The following is a 24,920-nucleotide window of genomic DNA, read 5'->3' on the forward strand; positions in this document are numbered from 1 at the left end:
CGGCCCCCGGTCGCGGCTGCAACGACTAGAGCGGTGGACCGCGATCTCTGGTAGTCATGGTCCTTCTTCTTTTTCTTCTTACCGTCCTGGGGGACGGCACCCGTGCCACCCGACTGGGCAGCCCCGGTTTGTGGGGCAGAGTGCCATGCACGACTCTCGGCGGCTCTAGCGCATTTGTCGGCCAGAGCGAAGAGTGTGGGGACAGTATCCACGTCATGCGTGGCCAACTTCTCCAACATTTTCTCATCACGTACTCCTTGTCGGAAGGCCGTGATGATGGAAGCATCGGAAATGCGAGGTATAGTACCTTGCACCTTGGTGAAGCGGGAGATGAACGCCCAGAGAGTCTCCCCGGGCTCCTGCCTTACCGCGTGGAGGTGGGCCTCCACACCGTGTTGCTGGTAAGCGCTGGCAAAGTTCGCAACGAACCGCGTGTAGAGCTCTTCCCAGGAGTAGATTGACCCTGGGGCGAGGTTCATGAGCCAAGTCCGGGCAGGTCCAGACAAGGCGACATGAAAGTATGTTGCCAACACAGCGGTGTTTCCACCTGCTGTTGTGGTAGCGGTGACATACACCTGCAGGAATTTCGACGGATTTGGCATCCCGTCATACTTTCCGGCAGGTGCGGCCGAAACTTGGGTGGCCATGACACCGCGCGGAGATGATCCGCGAGGGCGGTGTAGCCCACGCCGGCCAAGGGGACACTCGCTTGGGACCGGGTGCCCATTGGGGCATGCGGTGCTACCACAGCGAAGTCTTGATCGAGGTTGCGACCCTCGATGTTTTGGCGGCGCTCGCGCGCCCTCTCCAAAGAGACCTGGGCATCCTCTCCCGCACGCCTGCGGTTGAGTTCTGCCCGGAGGTCGTTGGTCTGTGCACCCCTCACTGAGGGTGAGCGCACAGACGCCGACGCCTCATGTTGGCGCCGGGATGACCGTGGCCTTGACCTGGTCGAGGTTGAATGTGCCATGCCGAGCAGTCGGTCGACGTCGTCCCGGCACTGCTTCATGGCCCCTGGTGAGGCCGTGGAGCTTAGAGGGTGTCGTAGCAACTCCCTGGCTGCTGACAATGCTCCCGGAGCCGCCCTTGACGGAGTCCGGGATGTCTGCGTAGTTGTATGCTGCCGTGCAGCGTGCACAGCAGCAGTGCCTGACACTGGGCAGTTGGGAACCTGTGGTGTGGAAGAAACAGCTTCTTCCTCCACCAAGAAATCCGTTGATGTCTCGGTGCGGTGCTCCACGATTTGCACCATTATGCTGAGCGAGGATGCAACCAAAAACCTAATGCCTAGCCCCCTACCTGGCGCGCCAAATGTCGGAGAGGGAATTCTCCGGCCGGGTGGCGGAGTACACTCGTCCTAAATCCTAAGATGAGGAAGGGGCTTAAGCATTTTGCCTGTCCTGCTAAGCGATCGCCGAGCACATGAACACGCGAGGATTTAGGGCCCGTTTGGCACAGCTCCAGCTCCTGATTCTAAGCGAGGATCTAGAGGAGCCGTGCCAAACGGGTATTTTTTTAAACTGATTCTCGTGTGGAGCCGAAAGATCGGGAGTCGTTTTTGTGAAGAAAGGTGGGATCTAAAAAAACCTGCTCTACCCTCCCTTAAAACAGCTCCTCAACCAACCAAATATGGACCTCCCCTTAAAGTTTGATTGAAATTACCCGCAATTGCCATTGGACAAAAACATAACGAGCCAATTTATGGATTAAACATTTGAGACCATTTTATGCACTACTATGATGGAAATATTTTATATGTTATTGTTTCATATTTTTTCCCGTATATGCATCCTACTTATTGGTTTGTAATAAAGTTGAACTGCAAAGAGTAAAACAGACAATCGCCACAGACCACCAACTCTCAAAAGACAAGAATCAGTTTACTTGCCAAATGGTTTTAAAAATGATTCTGATTTTCTAGGAGAATCAAGAGGATCAGCTCCTCACGAGGATCAGGATCTAGAGCTAAAGAAGCAGGAGCTGGAGCTTTGCCAAACGGGCCCTTAGAGTGGTTCGGGCCGCCGGAGCGTAATACCCTACTCCACTGTGTGTTGGATTGCTGTGGAAGTTTGGGAATTGAGAGTCTGTCTAAGTGTCATCGCATGCCTCCCCTTTTATAGCTAAGGGGGCATATACAAGAATACTGAGGCCCGACATGTGGGCCCAGGAATATAACAGATGTAGTACTTGGAGCTACTAATGTTTGCTACTGGAGCAATCTTCTTGCGCCCTAACACCCGAGATCTGCGTAGCATCGCCGTGCAGGGGAAGCTTCTCGTATAAGGGATGATGAGCACAGTGCACCGCGCAGCACGGGCGTACTGTTTCGACAATGGACTGGACAGGTGCGCCGTTTGCAGGGTGGCCCTGGCGCCGCCTGCCAGCGGAGTGGACAGGACGCAATAAATGCTGAGGGGGCATATCGCCTGTCAGCAGGGTGGACAGGCGACGCGTCCTTTCTGCAATAAATGCAGAGACCACGTGGCCTAGAGTCCTTATGTTAGGCTCCGCCCGCTGGCTTACATCACGGGCAACAAGCCACGTGGCAGCATCGGGTCTCCGCCTGAGCGGGGAGCGCAAGCGTACAGGATAAGGCCCAAACACGTGTCAGCACCGGACCCTTGCTTACGCCAGGGTATCCCATGTCCTGGGACCTTGTCGTGGCCCGGACCTTACTCGGAGGGATCTGGACCCCATCCGAGGGACCCGGCATGCTTACTTGGGAGTTCTGGGCCGTAATCGGGGGTTCGGGTTGTGTGTACAGGGGTCCGGTGTTTCCTTGCGGAGGTCCGGCTCAACTGACGCATCCTGGGATGTATCATCCTTTCTCGCCACGCAGTGCCCCTTGAGCCGCCCACGTGGTGGGGTCGGGTGCTGTTCACTGTGCGGCTAGAGAACGCCATACGGGCACCGCGTCTTCATACTGTAGTAAGGGGTACCCCTGATTCAGGGTACCGACAATGCTTCATATCAGAATATTATTGGAGGAAATTACATTCAGGTAAATATGTGGCATTGAATAAATGGTAGCACCCAGAAGGGGGAAGGGGGTGGGGAACGAAGCACCCAGGAAGTGTAGCTGGTTTTCCTACCTCAGGCCGGGACACAGGCGGCGGTGTGGCCGCGGCACGACGCACACGCAGGGCACAACGCGGTCGGCGACGGGGGGCGCAGAGGCACGGCAGCGCTGCTAGATCGGCGAGCGGGCGACGCGGGCTGCGTCGCGGTGTGGCCACGCCACGAGGCGGTCGCATAGCGAGGCCACGCGGGCACGTCGCGCGACAAGGCGATGGCGTGCACAACCGCGTCAGCAGTATTTACCGGGGAGACACAAAGCACCCAAAGAGCGGCGCGGGCGGCATTTTGAGGCCGAGGAGGGAGGGGATGCAGACTTCGCGGCGACGGTGCACAAGGGAGCGTCGAAGCAGCGATGTGGCGTTTGAGACCAGGGAGGGGAGGGCTTGCTGCGCTCCTGCTCCCAGTTCTGCTGCGCGTGGCGGCCGCAGTGGGGAGGGGCCGAGGGGGCTTCTACAAGACATGAGGGTGGGGACGTCGGACGCTCACGACTGAATTGCTGGTGACGGGAAGCTTCGAGAGAAGGCGTACGGTCGCACAGAGGCAGATCCATAGGGGGGGGCAAAGTGGGACATGGCCCCCCTCAATTTTGTACACCCTTTTATGTCTAATGATTATTTAGTATTAAGTGTAGAAAAAAATCAAAGTTTTAGATAGTATAAAGTCTTGTTCTAAATCTCTAAAACTAATAGCTAGTTGCTAAAATTAGTCGAGAGGTTTAGAATGGATCAACTAATTGTTAGCTATACCCCTCAAATAAGTATTAGTTGTTAGATGCCCCAACCCAGCTAAAACCAGTTAACAGTTAGCTCTAGAGGTTTAGAACATGGCATAAAACAATCATGTTATGAGCCTGCTCGCTGGATCCTCTCGGTCCAGTCCTTGCATCTACCAGTCTAACTCTAATCTTCCCGACACCACCTAAATCAGTTTGCTCGCTGCCCCGTTTCTGTCACCGACCCATTATCGATGCGACGCCACCCGACTTCGCCCCTTCCTGTCGCCTCCGTTCCTTGTTCTGTTTTTACCGTGACGTCAATCCGCTCGACAAGCTAGATCTCGCTCGTCACAACGATATGATTTGTCCCCTGCGGTCGGCGGAATTGGCGAACTCTCATGTGGTCTTTTTGGCTCCCCTGAATTTTCAACCTGCGTCCGCCACTGCGGTCGTAGTTGTAGACGTTGGGACGACTTCATGTTCTTTTGGCCGTTAGATGAGGAATCTGCGGTCAAAATGAAAAGTGCTGTCGTGGACGTACATAAGAGTAGATTTCCGTTCTGATTTAATAATAAGAAAAAATGCGGACACTATGATAAATTAACCTGTAGGATGTTTGTTCAATTTTTTAAATCCTGCAGGCACTACCGGAGACGTTGCTCCAACACCTGCTGCCGCCGAGGCCTGATTCCACAGCCAAATGTCAGACAAAAAATAGCAATAAAAAAAACTGGCGCCACCCTTGATGCCCAAATAGATCTTCTTTCTTCGGAGTTATTCTTTAATTATTTTAGGGATTGTAAAATCTCATATGAGACCCAAGGTCATCCATGCTAATTAGAATGCCAGAAATTTAGGACGATGTTTACTATACAATCAAGTGGTTGATGATGCCTGGGAACCATGACATTTCGTCCATGCTAATTAGAATTCAAAAGATTTAGGGCCATGTTTACTATATAATCAAGTGCCTTGTGATGCCTGGGAACCATGGGATTTTTTTAATCATTTTTTTTCAATTTTATGATTGTGGAAGTACATAACATTATAATCATGATTAAAGCTAATATTTTGCTGGTTCGGTTTGTGTCATATTCCCCGGTACATTTTGGAGCATGTAAATGGCAGCCACTCCGTGGCAGAGAGTCCTTAATCTCTACTACTCCTTAAGAGTATAGTGTAGGCGTCCACAATTCACCCTGGTGCACGGTTCTGCCTATGCCGTGGATGGAAGGTTGCGCATGGCCCGCTCGACCACACCCCTGACCGGATCCGCCCTGCGCATGCTCGCCAGAATCGCCGTAGGCACTCTCTACCCCGACGCCCGCCACCCAAACCCTAGAAGCCCCACCCGCTTCCTTGTCGCCCCCAAACGCAGCGGATCCGGTCGCGGCCACGGCGGGCGGATCCGGCCGAAGATCCTGCCGCCCCCAAACGCAGTGGATCCGGTCGCGGCCACGGCGGGCGGATCCGGTCGGAGATCCTGCACATGGGAGCGACGAGGACCGCCCCCGCCCACTCCTCCGGCCGTGTGCGGAGGTGGACGAGCAGGCAGATGACCCCGCCCATGGACACCCGGAACAGGAAGCAGGGCGAGGGTCCGGCGTGAAAAGGAGCCGACGAATCCACCTACCCACATTCGGGCTCCAGCGCCACCCCGTGCCATCGGGCTGCGTCCGCTAACCACCTCTGGGATGGAGGCGGAGGAAGGCGTGATGGCGACGGACTTCTTCTGGTCGTACACGGACGAGCTGCACGCGTCGCGCCGCCGGGAGATCCTGGCCAAGTACCCGCAGATTAAGGAGCTCTTCCGCCCGGATCCGTGGGCCTTCCTCAAGGTGTTGTGATCTGCTTTCTTTGCGGCTTGCTCTTTGCGTCTGTTAATTTCTTTCTCCTGTGATTCTGTGTGTGCAATGCGGAATAGAGGATCCAGGATTCAGCTCTCCAGAAAATTTGACTATATTCACCATACATTCAAAGGAATTCGTTTTGTTTCTTGAGTGGTTCACCACCTTCAGTTTAGATGCTAAGCTTCGCCCCTGAAATAGCTTTTACTTAGTTGTGCTTTGCCTATATTTGGATTTTGACACATGTTACCCGTTGAAGAGCAATGTGTTTATAATTTATGAATACAACCTCGTAAGGTGATACAAACCTATGTTAGTTTGGGTTGCTGGGCGAGGGCAGGTAGGTATCCAAAATCCATTCGACAGAGAAAAAAAGAAAGACTCTAGCAGGGGAGAAACCAATAATGTCATTACCTACATGGGCTTATGATTTCTGCACTCCAGGTACCAGCATAAGGGTTAGCGTTTTCTCTGTGGGGTGAGTGATCAATCAAGCATAGGTGTCCTTTGCCGTTAGCACCAAAATGTAGGTCCCTCTTTGTTGGTTAAAAATAAATGTTTTTTCAGGGCAAACATATTCCTCAATCATCCCAGATTCTTTGCTTAGATTCGTGAATTTCTGCAACATATATCTACAACAGGAGATCATCATATAAGTAAATAGTGCATTACACGAATATCTAGAACCCAGCTGAAACAACATGCTCCAAACATGCTACCAACATTCATGGAAAAAACACTTATTTACACCAGAAGAGAGATGGTAGGTCAACATCAGGCCATCTCTGACCGCTCAGCAGTTAACAGAGACTCAAGCTCCTCTCTCCTCTTTTCTAGCTCCTGAAATACCATGGTTCAGCAAATGAGAAATGAACAACAATGTTCAGTATTGACGGAGCACAGAAACTGAGAAGAACAGGTTTGGAAATACACTGGTCAAGAGATAATTACCTAGCTCTAACCAACATAAAACAATGGTTTGTATTTCCCTCTTTTTTCTTTTCTTTTGCAGATGATAAACTATAACTTGGTATCTTAACTCTTAAGGCTATCTTCAGCAGATCACTCACACGGTCACACCCCCTTTTTTAAACTATACTCTGCAAATAGTGTCAAACAATATCACATATAGTTCCGCGTCACCTATTTTACACTACCCGCTGGCCACTAGACACAGTCTAACAAACGTTGTTGTGTTAAAAAAAACTGTTATCAAACACAATTCTGCTCTTCGAAATATGAGGTTTCTATATTTCTAATACACTGCACTAAGTTTTCCCTGAACAATAAATAGGGATCAGTACAAAGAGAAGAAGCTCATGGGTCAGTTAAATGTACATGAATCCAAGGATGACTGACCAAATTTAGGCATGGGCTACAGAAAATGATGTATTGCAAACTGGGAACACCACCAGGGGGTTAGGAAACAGACAAGCCACACCTCAGGATCCGATGCTATCACTACTAGAGTAGGAGGAACCAACAAGTACTGACCTCCAGATCCTTGGCCGCTTGCTCCTGTGATGTTGCTTTATGCTGCCTAGAACGTTTTAAAACACCAAGACATAATATACCCTACATGTTGAAATTAAAGGTTTTAAGCGCACGCGGAAGATGAATGATACAGTGTATAAAATGGTACTACAATCAAAAGGTCATAATCATACTTTTCTTTCCAAAAACGAGAGAGAGAGAGAGAGAGGATTTTTTTGCTATGACCGGCATGCCTGGTCAGGAACAGTGGTACTATTAGATGTCGTAACCATTTTAATACTTGTAAGAGAGATTCCACTCCATACTTGAAGCATTCAACTGGTCCATCATGCTATATCTCTACTACTCCTTAAGAGTATAGTGTAGGCGTCCACAATTCACCTGGTGCACGGTTCTGCCTGTGCCGCGGATGGAAGGTTGTGCATGGCCCGCTCGACCACACCCATGCCCCACCCTGCGCATGCCCGCCAGAATCGCCGCAGGCACTCTCTACCCCGACGCCCGCCACCCGAACCCTAGAAGCCCCACCCGCTTCCTTGTCGCCCCCAAACGCAGCGGATCCGGTCGCGGTCACAGCGGGCGGATCCGGTCGGAGATCCTTGCTTAACCAAACCAAATCCAAGTAAGTAACTCCACATTTTTAAACTTTACAATTCTTCCGATTTGAACCTTTACCTGAACTATGAACTACTGCTTACTGTAGAAAACGAACTTTTTAGCATGATCTCTCAGGTGAGTCTCTAACTTTGAACTTTTTAGCATGGTTGATTGTTATAGGGCTATCGTTCATTGTACACATCTTATCTATCATTGCACATTTCAGAAAATTTCTGAACTGTATTTATAATCTTGCCAATAATAAATTCATAATCCCTGCAAAATGTTGACCAAAATGATTCCCTCAACGTGGCCAGAATTGAGCAACAGAAAGCTGATGAACGAACACTACAACTTCCTGAGAAACACAAGGTACACACATCCTTCCTTTTCTTTTTGATACCATTGAGTTTTCTTTTTGTTTCATCCACCAAACTTAATCTGGGTTCCAATTCTCAAACAGAAATATGAGGATGCTTTGAACAAAATCCTGCGGTTAGAAAGGTAGGTGGATGAAAAGCAAAAGTTGGAGTGATACTGAGCGACTTAAACGCAAACTGGGGGTGGTGAAACACATGGAAGGAGAGGGTGTTGATGTGAATAAACATTTTGTGGAGCTGACGACAGAATTGAATGAAAGAATTGAAGAGATGGCAGACCTGGAAGCTCTCAATCAAACCCTCAATAAGTATCTGCGTCCACTTTGTTTTAGGAGCAAGGTGTAATTATCTGTATTTTCCTTTTGGTATAACACATCAATCTTTTCTTTTATTCGATTTATGGCAGATCATAATGCCTAGAGAGAACTTGCTGAAACATATGTTTCCTTACAAATGTAAGGTGTTCAATATCAATCCACTCTAGATATGGATCTCATATTACAAAACTGTTCGCATTTCTTATCAGGTATAAGCAAGCTGCATTTTGTTATGAGGAGCTAATATTAGCCCAACCAACTATTCCACTCTAGCATAGCGATTTTACATTGCTTAATGTATTTTTATTTTTCCGAATAATCTGTTGTGCAATGTCAAATTTCAGAAAAAATAGATGCAGGTCATGACTTCTGATATACTACCATCTTTGTTTACTTTTCTAGCTGATTGTTGAACTTGCATCAGTTGTTATAATTATAACAAATTTAGTAAAAATTATTATCTGAGCCATTAGTCTACCCTTCAACATGTGTAGGTATAGTTATGTTCCTTTGTCATTAGCTTTAGCTAAAACGCAGACAAATCACAGTTGCAGTTTTGTGTGCTTGTATGAGTTAGTCGTCCATGGATTTCTTTGGTTATCTTTTTTCAAAATAACTGCCTTGAGTTCATTAGGGGAGCAGATCATAAGGAGGGAGCTCCCTAAGTGACTTAACATTGTGAAGAATGAGAATCAAGGAGCTCCCTCCTTATGATCCCGATGGTACTACATCAGGGCTAAAGGATCTTGTCTATTTGACAAAATCATTTACTAGCACACACTTCAATGTCTAGATTATGCACTTCTATCAGTTTTTAATTTTCTTCTCCTGTAGCGTCAGGGACCATCGTGCTATTTTACTGCTTTGGTTATACCAGCAAACTTTTCTCGCCTCTGGCTTACTATCGTTCGACTCATATTTAGCGACATGGGAATAATCCATTTTTCGTGGTATTATGAGGTTGCTCGATTTCTGGCTGCAGGTGGACAGCGCCAACAAGTACGAGATCTTGCTGGAGGTGGTTTAGGTGATGACCGACCTGAAGCTGATCATCAAGCGGGCCTACATTTCCTCCCACGACGAGTGGTTCATGAACGGTGAGTGGCGCTGCCTCCCCCTGCTGTCTTTAGGAAGTTAAGATAGGTGAAAGGAAGACGGAACCTTTCTAGGGTGATGTAAAGCCTGGCTTTTACTTGGACTGTGTAATATTTCTATTTTCTTTCCTCCCCCTCCCCCGAACCTGATGTGTGTTGTGTGTGGGGCTTTGCTTCGCCTTTCTGCAGGTACTAAACCAACTTTCCTTCATGTTGCTTTCTAAATATATTGTGTCTATGTATCTACATATAAATTATGATTACTAAGCATGTATTGTTTCTGAGTACCAGGTTATATAAATAGAGTGTGGATACAGGAACCTTGTCAGACAACGCTACATGTCTGCAATAGCTCCAAATCAATTGCGAATGAACCTTGTGAGACATCTCTCTGGCCCAACTGCTTCATACTAAGACACATTATTTTTAGTTTACTTTTTATTAGCTTTTTTGCTTACAATCCTGTGAAGTGTGGTGTCAACAGCGGAATGATATATCCTTGCAAATAATACTTGTTAAAACATTTTGTTAATTTTCTGAAATTGTCAATATTTCTTTGGTTCCTGACAAATATAGTGGTCTATTTACTACTGATTTTAGAGTTTTCTATTTACTAAAACACCCATGTGCATCAATATTTCTGAAAACTGTTGATATCATGCAACCTCTCTATTGTGTTTCCGCATTTTCTTTATTTTTGTTGACATTTTCAACAGATTTCATCAACTTGACTGCAGGCCTATAAGCACAAAGCAGAAAAAGCTGTCGTGGATTATGGCTTTCATATGGCCTGATAGCCATTACAAAGTGGGATGATGAGGTTGCAAGGGAAATGGAAGTCATGGTTAGGGAATGTGGTCAGTGTATACATTTTGTTTTTTCCTCTACTGTTGTTTATATTTTTCTTAAGGAATTGAACTAAACTTTGTTACATAAAGCAACTCATATGCATCGACATGAGAACCAGTTTTTTAATGGAAAAGTATATTACATTTTTATGGCCTGGTGCGTGACTGCATGATATCAATTTCAAAATTGCAGGGATAAATTCTTTCAGGTTTTTCATGACATATAAAGGCCTGTTGATGGTCACCGATGACCTCCTCCTGCAAGGCCTAAGAAATGCAAGTCGCTTAGTGCCTTTGGTATGGTTCATGCAGAGGATGGTGATGTTGTTGCCGAGGGACAACAACAGGTGATTGTCCTCTGGATAGCTGGTCAAAAAAGGGCATGCTCTCTTGTGACCTCCAATTGTAAACCCAATTCCAACCTTCTAGCCCGGAGATTATTTGCAGCTGCTGGTGCATGGTCTAATGCATTCTTGAATGTTATTGATACAGGGAAGCTGACATGCGAACAGTGAGCGAGAGAACGAATTCTAGAGTTGCCTGGTTCAGCATCCTGTCATTAGGAGTCTGCGTTGCCATCTCTGTGCTGCAGCTGTGGCACCTTCAAGGGTTCTTCCGGAAGAAGAAGCTCATTTAAATTCACGTTTTATCGGTGTGTACTTCCCGTGTTAACTACCATAGATGGACAATTGTCAAATTTATTTCAAAAAGGAAACTTGTATGATGGACAAAACAGGTCGTTGATACATGACTTGAAACTAGCAACCTATATTCCGTGGAATTGAGATCGACATTCCATCTTGATTGCCTTGCAGCTGCTGGTAAATAATGAGTGCTACGTGCAATTTTTCTCATTATCTGCCATACTTCAATCGAGATTTTTACTCTTTATCCTTGCATCTGATTGTTATTAATAATTAAATAATAATTATTGTAGAAATTAGAATTGTAATACCGCATGTCATCTGCTTATACAAGTTTGTGGTGACCAGTGAACTTGCGAGGGATTTCAATCTCATTATAAAGCCAAGGGTAAAATCAACTCAAATCTCTACTGCTTCTTAAGACAGTAATGTAGGCGTCTACATCCGTGTGCCAGGTTCTGCCGCGCAATCCTTGCCCTCCGCTCCTCATCGCTGGTCAAGGCCTTAGCGAGACCAACCTGCCCTTCTGATCACCTCAGACTAGGTAGGGCGTTCAAGTTCAGTCTTGTTATTGATTCTGTTGAATGAGTTGCTCTCCAACCTTCAACTTTTATTGTTTGGAACATCATCACTGACTTTCACTAACCTTGAAGAAGAGTGTGCTTCCATATTCTCTTCTCTCAATGTGTGGGTACCTTGGACAAATGTGTTTCTATGTTTCCTGGGTTATGTTGGCTAGCCCCTCATATAAAGTGATCATTGTCTATCTATTACTTAGATTGATTAAGTATCCATTATTTACTATTTATTTGTTACTGATATTTTATTGTTGTTCTTGTTGTACTCTTGACCTTTGTAAATGCTATTGCTCATTCCTTTTTTTAAAGCAGTCTGCTTCTGACTAGGCACTAAATATGCTGTAATTTTTAGCAATGGCATGCTGCATCATTTTTGTAGAAATATTCAAATCGTGTCCTTTTGGTTTTGCTCTAGAAGACAAATGGATCTAGGTTCTGGGTTGTGTTTAAGCAATGTAGTGGTGAAACAACTAAATTAAAATAATAAAATTTATGTATAGATAGGATCATAAATGTATTAAGAAACTTTTTCTTATAACAATATCGTGGTATTATGTGTTTCCGTTGCAACGCACGGGCACTCACCTAGTTTCTATTATATGCTGCTTGTTCATTGCTGGCAACATCCGTTCTTCTGTACTGGACAAAGCTATTCCTCTTGCATTTTTGTTTGGACTATGCTGTGTCATCGATGTCAAGCAGATTTATGAACGTATTAAGAACATGTATCATTGCTGCAAGCCTTTTTTTTTGCTATTTTTTTTCGGTCATGATGAGGAAAATACTCACTGTAAATATCTTTGAACCGTCGCTCTCAGAACTGAGTCGAACGTCAGGGCTTCAGGAGGGGGTACGATGGAACCATAGACATCTCGGTAGAAGATCAAAACTCGCCTACGAGTCTATGACGTAGCAACTTGCCACGTCTCGGCGCGTGCTTCTCTAGTTGTTTTGCTGATCTTCTGTGCAAACCCAATGCTACGTAAATGTATGTGGCCGCCAAAAGCGTTTGTCAATGTAAAGGTTGCTTGAAAAAGAAAATCGTTATGGTTTCAGTTACTTTAGAAAACTGACTAATTGCTTAACGCGTAGATGTGGACATATGCGCATTGAGTTGTTAATTGTTAAGCTATCTTCAACATCCTCCTATACTAATATATAAACAGTACAGTCTATAATATAAAATAATAGTTTACATGTCTATATACACGGATATTCTTAGAATGTATTGTCACATCTCTCACCATGACTAGACATATATTCACTTCGTTCACAAATATATGACACAATTGATTTTTTTAAAATTTTAATCATTTGTCTTATTAAAAAAATCATGAGTTATCATTTATTTTTGTTATGTTTATTTTATCATTTAAGGTTGTTTAAGCATGACTTAAAATTTTACATTTTTTAATAAATGTTTTGAACAAGACGAGGGATTAAACTTTTGAAAAAATTCAATCGTGTCATATATATAAACAGATGGAGTACCATTTAAATTCATATTCCACCCTGGTCGATTGAGTTAGGCTTAATTCCTTAGACATATACCATTCAAATTCGTATTGGTTATGCCTTCTCAACAGAAAAACCACTTGTTTCGACCATGGTCAGTGCATTTTTTAGGGAAAAGAGTTGTATTTTCCTATTAAGTTCAGTACTTCAGTATGCTACATACAACACACTGTTTATTTTTTGTTCTTTCCTAAGCTAATAGCCAGTACACGTAAAAGAAGCTACAATGGAAACAGTGGCAGATCTAGGTATTACCTGTAGGGTCACCCGGTCTCACAAGTTTTGCCAAAACTTGTGCTAATTGACTTAAAATTAACAAGCTTGACCCCACAAATTTTGAATCCTACATGCCACTGATTAGAAGATGTGCATATGTTTCATCTTAATGAATTGTTTTTTATGTCACAACATAAAAGCATTGACATGCCATCTAGATTATTTTAGTATTTGCCTATTTGGTCAACAAAATATGTGTCCACATTAATTCTCAAGATAACATAGGTAGTAAGACCGATAACATCAACTATGCTACAGAACTAAGTGGTGTTTGGATTAGGTTGGAATGAAAATTTGTCTAAATTAGGTGAATCTGTCCAACTAGTTGGCTAAAAGCTAGTTAAAGATTTGATAAAAAAAATAGTCCATCTATTAGCCATCTTATTTGGATGAGCTAATTTTATCTAATTTTTAACTAGCTAATAATTAATTCTCAGGATCCAAACAAGCACTAAGCTTCAGGTCTATTATCTAAAATCTAGATCCATATGTACTCAAGATCATGAGGTTAGCCAACTAATAATGAATGACATCGCACAGATCGATCAAGGCATATCAGTTTTTTTTTGTGGCGAAACAGGCATGATTTATGCAGATCAAGTTGCATAAAATGAAACAATGTACTAGCTAATAATTAAACGGTCCATCTTGTTAACCCTATTTGAACAATCTATATAAGAACAAAACTTCTATTTGACTATTTCCACCATCCTAAAAAGAATGTAAATTCCGTTTATGATGAGTTAAAAAGATCTTAGGTTTGATTAAGTTTATAAAAACATCAATAATTATATTTTTAAATAACTTTTTTATGAACATTTGTTCGAAGCTCATACTAATGAAACTTATTGTAGTTCATAAATATTAATACATTTTAATATTTTTTTGGTTAAACCGGATATTATTTGACTTTTTGAGAAGGAGATTTATATTCTTAACCCCTGCAGGCATGTGGCCTGTGCTATCTACCGTTACACGGCGAGCTACAGAGTTGTCGCCACAACATTGTAGTGTCCGCAGAGGATGGTGCCGACATGGCAAGATAAAATCCTGGTCCAGCAAGATCCGTTCTTCCAAATGGGATCAGGTGATTGGCTCCAGCTCCTCCTCCCCTCAGCACCACCAGTCCCCCTCTGCTCCTCCTTTCAGTCTCAGCCCAATGACAAAGTTCTAAGCAGAGTAGTGCACGGGCAGCACGGCAACGGCATAGCACCTCCCTCCACCGATCATCCAGTTCCGCTTGCGTAACGACTTCCCTTCGCAAGCAAGCTTCCCGTTCAGCCCACCCGCAGGCCGCCGTGCTCGCGCGACCATGGCGTTGCTCTCCGCCACTTCGCCCGCCAAGGCGCACCTCTCGGCGCTCCTCTCCTGCCACGACGAGCCGCAGCAGCACCAACACGCGCTCCCGGTCCCGCACCCGCGCTGCTTCGGCGGCGGCAAGGCCAGGCGGCGCGCGCGGGGCAGGTGCGCGGCGTCAATGCGGCCGCCCGACGCGTCCGTCGCTCCCGCGTCCGCGCCCGCGGGCGAGGCGCGGCGGAAGAAGAAGCCCCGGGTGCTGGTGGCCGGCGGCGGCATCGGCGGGCTGGTGTTCGCGCTGGCGGCGCGGCGCAAGGGGTACGACGTGACGGTGTTCGAGCGCGACATGAGCGCGGTGCGCGGGGAGGGCCAGTACCGCGGGCCCATCCAGATCCAGAGCAACGCGCTGGCCGCGCTGGAGGCCATCGACATGTCCGTCGCCGAGGAGGTCATGCGCGTCGGGTGCGTCACCGGCGACCGCATCAACGGCCTCGTCGACGGCATGTCCGGCTCCTGGTACGCCCTTCTCCTGGCTGCAACGTTCACTTCCTTCCTCTGTTTCTGCGTGCGCTGTGGTTGCGTCGCGCCTTTGCATCTGCCGTGAGCGCTGTCCGGTGAGCATGGCAGATGCCACGCAGCGATCCATTCGCTGCTGCGGCAGTCTCATCCGACGTCACTTGCGCCAGCACGCTGCCGAGTGCCCACCCGCACGTGGTGCGCGCGGCGCACAAGGCTAACCAGGGCCAGGTAGGAAGCGCCGCGCCGCCCACGGTGGGAGAGGCGAGCCGAGCCGCCTGACGGGACCAAACGATCGAGTTGCCTACTTCCAGCTAGTTGCCGTGGGAGCATGGCGGCATGGCGCTGGCACGGCCTGGTCGGCCAGTAAAATAGTTGCCAATTCGTTTTTTTCTTTTTCCATGGCTGTACTGTACCCCACCTCGCGTGGTCTGCGCCGCGCGTCAAGCAACCCATGGCGGCCACGTCCCGTCCACGGCCCGGCCGCCCAACCGCACCGAGGCAAAGCTTCCACCAATCCACCCTTCCCCCTTCCTGCAATAGAGGCCGAAAGCGACGCCGCAGTTTCGGTCTCCCGTCTCCGCTCGCAAATTTCAGTCTGCTCCGGCACCGGCCCTGCCGTGCCAGTGCCACCTCCATAAAATTCGCTATCTTGGCAGGCGCATCCACTCTTCTGAGTCCTGATCTAGTCCTTCAGAGACAACGAGCTTCCTCTTCCAAGTCCCAATTCCCGATAACCAATGTCAAAGCGCAAGCACACTGAAGGCACGACCGCACGAGCTAGCAAGGTCCTCAGTGACTGACCGGCGATAAAGCAGCGGCCAGCAGCAGTGTCGCACAGCACACCAGCTGCTTGCTCACTCAGGGAAGCTTCCATACCACCAGCCCACCACCATGCCGACCGTGCTGAGCACAAGGCGGGCCGCATCGCCGGAGACGATCTCCCTCCCCTCCTCTCGTTCCTCCCACTCTCGCACGGCGAGCCCGCTCCACCCCGTCTCCCGCGGCAACCGAGCGCTCCGTCTTCTCGCCGCGCTTCGCTCCCCGTCCGCGCCGCGGCCGCGGCTGAGGCGTAGGCCCGGCCTCCCTCCCGCCCGCGCGGGGCTCGCCGCCGCCGCGGCAATGCCGGCGCCGGAGACCAAGGCGCGCATCCTGGTGGCCGGCGGCGGCATCGGCGGCCTGGTCTTCGCGCTCGCCGCCAGGCGGAAGGGGTTCGAGGTGCTGGTGCTGGAGCGGGACGTGAGCGCCGTCCGCGGGGAAGGGAGGTACCGCGGCCCGATCCAGCTGCAGAGCAACGCGCTCGCCGCGCTCGAGGCCGTCGACGCCGCCGCGGCCGACGAGGTCATGGACGCCGGCTGCGTCACGGGGGACCGCGTCAACGGCATCGTTGACGGCGTTTCTGGCTCCTGGTAAGGGAGGGAGGAAGGCAGGCAGGGTCGTTCCCACGTCAGAGCAAAACTCTTGCACCAAACCACCATGTGGCCGAATTTGATTGCTTTTTACGCTACCCGAGAAAACTTTGACTTCCTCTGGCCGGTGCAAGTGTGGCAAAGGGTTCATCGTCTGCAGTGTTGGCAGTTAGTACTTCACTAAATTCAGTGTGGCAAAGGCGTCAACGGAATTTAGTGAAGCAATTGGTGGTTGACTAGTCGTGACGCTAGCCTGCTTTAGTTGATCGACATGCAAGTTGAAGTCTCTAATCTCTTTGGTGCTTATTTTACAGCTTCTGTTTCCAAATTCCCACGCCGTCTATCTTTTCTGCTTAGCTTTAAGACAGATATATCCCTTCGCTGGAGGCAGCCATTTGACAGTGCCAAGTTGGATTCAGGTACATCAAGTTTGATACGTTTACTCCTGCAGCTGAGCGGGGGCTCCCGGTCACAAGGGTCATTAGCCGCATGACGCTGCAACAGATCCTTGCTCGAGCAGTTGGCGATGACGCTATATTGAATGGAAGCCATGTAGTCGATTTTACAGATGATGGCAGTAAGGTGAATGGGCAGATATGTCTCTGCGGCTATGTGAACTTAAACTCAAATTTGGCTGCAGGAGTTTCCATTGCCTGTCTCTAAACCTGCAGTGCTTGTTCGGCTGGGTGTAGGTTACTGCCATATTGGAGGACGGTAGGATATTTGAAGGTGACCTTTTGGTTGGTGCCGATGGAATATGGTCAAAGGTAATACAGTTAGTTCTCCTTTTGGTCAGAATCAAGCACAAACGGAACCTGATTTGACTGAAGTTTTCTGAATAGGTGAGGAAGACACTATTCGGGCACTCAGATGCCACCTATTCAGGTTACACCTGCTACACTGGAATTGCAGATTTTGTGCCGCCTGATATCGATACGGTTGGGTATGTTGCATAGATCATGGAATGATGGGTGCCATTTTCAGATTGACTGAAATTTCGTTGTGCAATAACCATGTCCTCCATTTGTCTTTGTGGAAGGTACCGGGTATTTCTGGGCCACAAACAGTACTTCGTCTCTTCGGATGTCGGTGCCGGTAAAATGCAATGGTATGCTTTTCACAAGGAAGAGGCTGGTGGCACTGACCCTGAGAACGGTGAGTGCTTAGAGAAGTTTTCAAGCTTAACTAGTGAAATAGGCACTGCCTCATTGTAAGTTGTGATGAAAAATGAGAACAAAACTTCTCACCCCACAAGTTCACTGTCTGCTTAACATTGACAGGCAAAAAGAAAAGATTGCTTGAGATATTTGATGGGTGGTGTGATAATGTCATCGATTTGGTAAACGCAACCGACGAAGAAGCGATTCTTCGCCGAGATATATACGACCGCCCACCTACTATAAATTGGGGGAAAGGTCGTGTCACCTTGCTCGGCGATTCTGTCCATGCTATGCAGCCAAATCTGGGTCAAGGTGGCTGCATGGCTATTGAGGTATGCGATTTCTTAGCCTGCCATGGATATGTTCTTGTGTTGATGTCTACCACGTAACACAATAGCAACCTTGTACTTGTTTCTGTAGGATGGTTACCAGCTGGCCGTAGAACTAGAGAATGCCTGGCAAGAGAGTGTCAAGACTGGAACTCCTATGGACATAGTTTCCTCCTTGAGACGGTAATTTTCTGTATATATTCTAGCATGTTTAGTAGTATAAAGATAGTGTTTCTTGAAACATGCACTGGATTTTTTATTTGAATGCTTGGACTCCCTCCAACTTCAAAGCAATACTCTTCTTCAATGTATTTTAAACTCTAGTTAGTAAGTTGCCTGAAAAGCAAAGTATTTGTTGGCATATTGTTCCTGCAGTTATGAGAAAGAGAGAAGGGTGCGTGTTGCTGTTATACATGGACTGGCAAGAATGGCAGCAATCATGGCTACCACCTATAGACCGTATTTGGGTGTTGGTCTAGGACCTTTATCGGTATGCAATAAACACACTCAATGCACAGATCGCACTCTCTTTTCAGCAACATTTAAAATTAGTTGTGAAGTATGTTACCATCAATTTTATTGGATTTCTGAAATATGGTTTCGAATCAGAACTATATTACCAAATTACCATCCTCCTAAGAGCATTACTGAAGAACTTCATACTGGAAGTACTTGAACTGCATACTAAATTTATTTACCTGTAGTTTTTGACCAAGTTGCGGATACCACACCCTGGAAGGGTTGGTGGCAGATTCTTCATCAAGTATGGAATGCCTGCTATGCTGAGCTGGGTGCTTGGTGGCAATAGGTGCATACCAAAATTATGAATTACTATCATGTGTTCCTGTTTCAACTTTCAAGCACATATGCAATAGTAATAGGTTACCATTAGTTTAAATGTCACACACAAAGAAATAAACACCACTCAGGCTTTCTTCTTAGTTTCCAATTACCACATCCGTACTCATCGTGCAAATGAAACTTTTCGCTGTGTATAGCTCAAAGCTAGAAGGAAGACCTTTAAGCTGCCGACTTTCTGACAAGGTATGTTGTCATAGTAACTGTGAAATTGATTTAGTACCAGCATTTAATACTTACTGACATCTAGCATCATTCTGAAGGCACATGACGAGCTTTATCGGTGGTTTGACGATGACGATGCGCTGGAACAAGCTATGGGTGGAGAGTACGTTCTTTGTTTCTTCTTATATTTCATTTTTATTTTGTGAAACGAAGTGTTTGATTTATTACTTTATTTCAGCACTTTTGGACAAAAAAATCATTCATAATACTATTTGCAGATGGTACCTCTTCGCAACAAGTGAAGCAAACAACAATAGCTTGCAGCAGCCCATTCGTTTAATTAGGGATGAGCAGAGGTCACTCTCTGTTGGGTATGTCTAAATAGCAAACTCATTTCTGCCCTAATTGCATTCAATCAAGGCTTTATGGAACAAAACTAGTGAATTTTCTTTTGCAGCAGCCGGTCAGATGCTAATGACTCAGCTTCTTCCCTATCATTGCCCTTTCCACAGGTTAGTTAATCCGAATGATGACAGGGTTTAAACGAACTTCTCATGTGTTGCATTGTACAAGGCCTTGTATCCGTAAACTGCTTGTACCAGTCTTCAGTTTTCTGAACTTGATGCAGATATCAGAAAGGCATGCTACTATCACGTGCAAGAATAAGGCTTTCTATCTGACTGATCTCGGGAGTGAACATGGTACCTGGATTACCGAGTAAGCCCTGAAAGAACCATGGTGCTATGCCCCATCGTCGAGAATTTCAGTAACAAGATTTTACTCACTGACCTTCATGTGATTGTCCAGCAATGAAGGTAGACGTTACCGCGTGCCACCAAACTTCCCGGTTCGTTTCCATCCTTCCGATGTCATTGAGTTTGGTTCCGATAAGAAGGTAGCTATACTACCGTCCTTTGCCTTTTATTTTTCTTCACATTTGGTTTGTTCCTCTTATTTAGCCAATTGTTCGTCTTGTGGCGTTCATCCCTGAATCAATGTGAAACCTTTTCTTCTGAATTACAATCAACTTGTGCAAAACCTACAGGCTATGTTCCGGGTGAAGGTGCTGAACACGCTCCCATACGAATCAGCAAGAAGTGGGAAGCAGCAGGGGCTGCAGCAAGAGCAAGTCCTCCAGGCAGCATGAATGGAGACACCAGTCACCATCCCATCATCAGCGACACTGTACTGTATAGCAATCGGGAGATACACGATACTCCAACGCGTAAAAAAGCGTAAAAGATACGTCAAAACAGATGTGATTTTTGCATCCATGCAGATGCGAAACAGGATTTTGAATCCTAGCACCTAACGGATTTAAATGATGAAGTTTCAGTTCTACGAGAGGAACTGAGTTGTACGATAGGGATAACTTAGCTGTTGTCGGACTGTGTACATTGTTGGTATCATCACCCAAAATATTGTACATCTAGAAGCCATATTGTAATTACGGCACGTATACAGTAACACTTTGATCATGTAATACAGTATATAGTTGTTTACGGCACGTATACTTTGATCATGTAATACAGTATATCTGGCGCTGAGTCAGATAGGGTATGATTTGTTCTTCCACCAGCGCCAGTTTCTTGAACTGCTGGATTTTCTTTGAAATTCATGCAGAATAAAAAAACTATAAAAATCCTTTCACGATCCACTGGAATTTCTACTCCATCACAGTAAGCATGTGTTGTTAGGGTTTTTGTACTGGCCAAACTTTTTGTTTAAGTTTGACTAGATTTATAGAAGAAAATAATAGTAACAGGTGTATCATGTATCCTTAAATAACTTTATTATAAATACTTAGCAATTCATCTAATGATACTAACTATACACTGGTTTAATATTTTTATAGACTAAGTTAACGTTGATAATACATTTTATACTAATTATGACGCTTTTTATGTATAGACTAGAGACAGAGAAATTACATTCCAAACGCTTTTGGAGGTGGGAACAGACGGTTGCCTAGGAGGCTATAGGACATGCGACTAGAGATGTCAATAGATAAATAATCGGCATATGCATACCCACGAGAAAAAAAACCTGTCGGATCACTCATATCTACTTGGGTTGTGTGGGGGACAGATATCCCCCGGGTCCACTGGAAGGGCAAAAGACCTCACGAGAGGTCCAAGGGCCCAATAAATCGTAAGGTCATTCCTTCGTGGGCCTGGGGAGGGACAATCAGTAAAGCAAGTTGACGTAAGGCCGGATTGGTGCAAGCCCGGACGGCCCACAGCGTTGAGCAAGCGACCACAACAAAGATCCGACTTTCCCGCGCTGGAGCCCCATGCAACGGAACCAGGCGAGGATAGGTCGGCAGAACCATAGGAAGATAGACTCAAACAGTTCATTATCTTTTAGGTGCACATTGTTATCATATCCACATGTATTGCCCCACGGTCGAATATATAAGGTCTAGGGGGCACCCCTTCAGAACGATCGATCCCATCACTCAGCCATCCACCTCAACTCTCCACGTTCTCGCTTTAGAGAGCTACCTTGTAACCCATAGCACAAAGCATACTCACCAGGACGTAGGGTGTTACGCATCTCTAAGCGGTCCGAACCTGTAAACACTGTCCATTGTCCCTCGTGCATCTGGCACGAACCATTTTGCTACAGTCGACGACACCGTTCTGCTCCTAAAACACCTAGAGGGGCAACCCCGGGTGTGCGGTTGGACCCAAAACACCGACAGGTTGACTGTCACCAGCGCCTTTCTTCTATCAAGAAAAGCAAGAAGACCATTATGAAGACTCTGGGAGTGATCCGGGATGGGGATTCTCTGAGTCAAGTGGTGCTGGATGAATATAGTCGCATTTTCAGCAAATCTCTTTCCCAGGTGCAGATCCAAGCTCTTGCCTCTCTTTTCGGTTGGTCTCTACCAGAAGAAATGTTGGCTGTGGAGGCTACACTTTGAGGAAGGTTCTCGTCCTTGGGTTGTCGGTCTGTTGGTCGTCTTAAGCTAGTGGTTTATGGATCCTTCAAAAATTCTCATTTGGAATGTTAGGGGGCTTAATGCCTCGGCTCGCCAGGATGCTGTAAGGGCTGAGGTCGTCTCATCTGGAGTGGATGTGGTTTGTTTACAGGAAACTAAAATGCAGGATATTTCTCGTTTTTTGGTTATCCAGATGCTTGGACCAGATTTTGCCAACTTTGTTTTTCGCCCTTCTATTGGGGCTAGTGGTGGCATTTTGGTAGCCTGGAAAGATCATATTAATTGGTCTGGTGTTTCTAGAGTGGATGTTCACTCAGTGTCAATTCTTTTTCATCCTGTTGATGATGTGGAGTGGTGGCTGACTTGTGTGTATGGTCCCCAACTCAACCAGGACAAAATTGCCTTCCTTCAAGAATTGAGAGATATTCGTGCTTCCTGTTCTGGCCCTTGGTTGGTCCTTGGGGATTTTAATTTAATTTACAAAGACGAAGATAAGAATAACTCCAATCTGGATAGGCCAATGATGCATAGTTTCTGGAGGTGGATTGATGACTTGGCTCTTAAGGAGTTGCCTTTGGTTGGGCGTAAGTACACCTGGTCGAATGGGCAGCATAATCCAACTCTTGTCAAATTGGACCGTGTTTTCTGTTCCTTGGATTGGGATGATCAGTTCCCTTGGGCCCTGCTGCAAAGTTCGGCCTCTTTCGATTCAGACCATTGCCCGCTTCTTCTGGGGCTTAAGGATATTGTGCAAGGAAAGCCACAGTTTCATTTTGAAGCTTTTTGGACAAGATTGGATGGGTTTCTGGTAGCTGTTGAGGAAGCCTGGGCTGCTGTTCCTGCTAGTCACTGTCCGTTGCTCACTCTCTACATGAAGCTCAAGGCCACGGCTAAAGCTCTTCAAGGTTGGGGCGAGAAAAAGGTTGGTCATATTAGATCACAACTTGGTCTTGCCAGGGAGCTGCTCCACCAGTTCGACATAGCCCAGGACAGTAGAAGTCTATCTCATGAAGAAGTTTGGTTGCGTAATAATCTAAAGCAGCACAGTCTTGCTCTTGCGTCTCTATGGCGCTCCTTGGTCCGGATGAGATCCCGGATTTTTTGGTTGAAGGATGGGGATGCGAATACTGCTTTGTTTCACTCTCATGCGAGGTATCGCAAAGCTAAGAGTTTCATCCCTAGAATTGTCTCAGAGGATGGATCGGTTTTCACTGCCCAGGAAGAGAAGGCGGACTTGTTCACTGATTTTTATAGGATTCTGCTTGGTTCTGCAATCAATAGGGGGCTGCGGTTGATTTGGAACAGCTTGGAGTTCCCACATTTGATCTAGAAGCTCTTGACAGACCTTTCTCAGCGGATGAGGTTTGTAATACAATCATTAGTCTTCCTCTTGACAAGGCGCCAGGGCCAGACGGGTTCACAGGTCGTTTTTACAAGGTCTGTTGGTCCATAATCAAGATTGATGTCTTGGCTGCGATATCCTGTGTTTGGGCCAGAAAGTTTGCCAACATGAATTGCCTGAACTCCGCTTACATCACTCTCATTCCAAAATTGGAAGGGGTCGACAAGGTCAAGGATTTTAGACCTATCAGTCTTATTCATAGTTTTGCAAAGCTGATGACTAAGCTTATGGCTAATAGGTTGGCTTCTCAGTTGCAGCATCTTGTCTCGCCTAATCAATCTGCTTTCATCAAGAAAAGGTTTATTCAAGATAATTTTATGCTGGTACAACACACTGCCCGTTTTTTGCAGCAACAAAAACAGCCTCGTATCATGATCAAACTGGACATTTCTAAGGCGTTTAATAGTGTTTCCTGGCCTTTTTTAATTGAAGTCCTCATTAGGCTGGGTTTTGGGCAGATTTGGTGCAACGTCGTTTGCGGCTTGTTGTCCTCTTCCTCAACTCAGATTTTGCTTAACGGATGCCCGAGAGAAGTCATATATCATCGGCGGGGTTTGCGTCAAGGGGACCCATTGTCTCCTATGCTTTTCGTCTTGGTTATGGATGTCCTTAATTTTATGGTGCAGCGTGCCTCTGCGATAGGGGTCCTCTAGCCCCTTTCTTCGAGACTCCTTCACCACCGGATCTCTTTATACGCGGATGATGTGGTTGTTTTTCTTCGGCCGGATGCGGTTGATATTGAGGCATTTAAGGGGATTCTACATCTTTTTGGTGAAGCCTCTGGTCTGAAGGCCAACATTCAGAAGAGTAATGTTTTCCCAATTCATTGTGATGAGGAAGTTCTAGCTTCAATGCAGGCATCACTACCTTGCCAATTATCTAATTTCCCATGCAAATATCTTGGGCTTTCGTTATCCTTAAAACGTCTATCTAGGCCGCAATTGCAATCTATCGTTGATCGTATTGCTGACATGCTTCCCGGATGGAAGGCGGCGCTTATGACCAAGGCTGGACGGGCTGTTTATATTCAGTCAGTTATGACTTCCAGATTTGTGTATTTGGCTATGGCCCTGGATCTTCCTGCTTGGGCAATCAAGGCAATTGACAGATTAAGGAGAGCTTTCCTTTGGAAAGGCGGGAAAGAAATCAAGGGAGGGCATTGTTCTTTGGCTTGGAGTAAAGTCACTCGTCCTAAAGAATTGGGTGGTCTTGGTCTTTTTGATTTAAAATTGTTTGGTTGGGCCCTTAGAGTCAGATGGCTCTGATTGCAGAAATCAGATCCTGGGAGGTCGTGGGCTGTTTTTCCGCTTCATTTCCCAAAGGAAATGGTTTGCCTATTCAATTATGCTGTGTATACTGAGATTGGAAATGGACTCAACACACTTTTTTGGACTGATAAATGGTTGCATGGGCATTGCATCCAAGAGCTTGCCCCTGCAGTGTTTGCCTCTATTCCTA

General features: G+C 46.4%; 2 protein-coding genes and 1 long non-coding RNA gene across 8 annotated transcripts; all 3 read left to right on the forward strand.

Annotated features, from left to right (window-relative positions):
- The first annotated feature begins 7,338 nt into the window (after positions 1–7,338).
- Positions 7,339–8,619, forward strand: LOC118473588 (uncharacterized). Its single transcript, XR_004853271.1, has 4 exons — positions 7,339–7,756; positions 7,838–7,866; positions 8,049–8,103; positions 8,195–8,619. It is a non-coding gene; the product is annotated as an uncharacterized lncRNA (long non-coding RNA).
- A 282-nt stretch (positions 8,620–8,901) lies between these two features.
- LOC103641700 (transmembrane emp24 domain-containing protein bai-like) lies at positions 8,902–11,227 on the forward strand. Of its 3 annotated transcripts, none has more exons than XR_560453.3 (5): positions 8,902–9,525; positions 9,814–9,900; positions 10,260–10,379; positions 10,564–10,717; positions 10,863–11,227. XR_560453.3 is itself a non-coding variant. In XM_035963475.1 (4 exons), exons 2-4 carry the CDS (start codon positions 10,355–10,357, stop codon positions 11,005–11,007), a joined length of 324 nt encoding a protein of 107 aa, XP_035819368.1. In that variant the 5' UTR covers positions 8,902–9,900; positions 10,260–10,354; the 3' UTR covers positions 11,008–11,227. The 3 variants fall into 3 exon arrangements, 1 of the variants encoding a protein (XP_035819368.1); XR_560454.3 differs by having other exon boundaries at positions 10,564–10,775; positions 10,863–11,182; XM_035963475.1 differs by having other exon boundaries at positions 8,902–9,900.
- Positions 11,228–14,299: 3,072 nt separating this feature from the next.
- Positions 14,300–20,694, forward strand: LOC103641704 (zeaxanthin epoxidase, chloroplastic). Of its 4 annotated transcripts, none has more exons than XM_020545719.3 (16): positions 14,300–15,195; positions 17,024–17,186; positions 17,297–17,371; positions 17,447–17,547; positions 17,644–17,759; positions 17,885–18,096; positions 18,185–18,276; positions 18,469–18,583; positions 18,798–18,901; positions 19,092–19,137; positions 19,215–19,279; positions 19,395–19,487; positions 19,574–19,628; positions 19,745–19,833; positions 19,924–20,011; positions 20,162–20,691. In XM_020545719.3, the coding sequence occupies exons 1-16, from the start codon at positions 14,696–14,698 to the stop codon at positions 20,261–20,263; spliced, it is 2,016 nt and encodes a 671-aa protein (XP_020401308.1). In that variant the 5' UTR covers positions 14,300–14,695; the 3' UTR covers positions 20,264–20,691. The 4 variants fall into 4 exon arrangements, with proteins under 4 accessions (XP_020401308.1, XP_035819369.1, XP_020401306.1 ...); XM_035963476.1 differs by having other exon boundaries at positions 14,518–15,195; positions 19,577–19,628; positions 20,162–20,686; XM_020545717.3 differs by lacking the exon at positions 14,300–15,195 and adding an exon at positions 15,587–16,604.
- The last annotated feature ends 4,226 nt before the right edge of the window (positions 20,695–24,920 follow it).

The sequence above is a fragment of the Zea mays genome, chromosome 10, assembly GCF_902167145.1.
Source record: "Zea mays cultivar B73 chromosome 10, Zm-B73-REFERENCE-NAM-5.0, whole genome shotgun sequence".
NCBI lineage: Eukaryota > Viridiplantae > Streptophyta > Magnoliopsida > Poales > Poaceae > Zea > Zea mays.

Bases quoted from the DNA above. Each gene is read 5' to 3' on its own strand.
- LOC103641700 (XM_035963475.1), top strand. From the start codon at position 10,355: ATGGAAGTCATGGTTAGGGAATGTG. The intron at 10,380-10,563 runs GTCAGTGTATAC...TCAAAATTGCAG, and splicing joins AGTCATGGTTAGGGAATGTG to GGATAAATTCTTTCAGGTTT. The intron at 10,718-10,862 runs GTGATTGTCCTC...TTATTGATACAG, and splicing joins TTGCCGAGGGACAACAACAG to GGAAGCTGACATGCGAACAG.
- LOC103641704 (XM_020545717.3), top strand. From the start codon at position 16,090: ATGCCGACCGTGCTGAGCACAAGGCGGGCCGCATCGCCGGAGACGATC. The intron at 17,548-17,643 runs GTATGTTGCATA...TCTTTGTGGAAG, and splicing joins CCTGATATCGATACGGTTGG to GTACCGGGTATTTCTGGGCC. The intron at 19,629-19,744 runs GTTAGTTAATCC...AACTTGATGCAG, and splicing joins TATCATTGCCCTTTCCACAG to ATATCAGAAAGGCATGCTAC.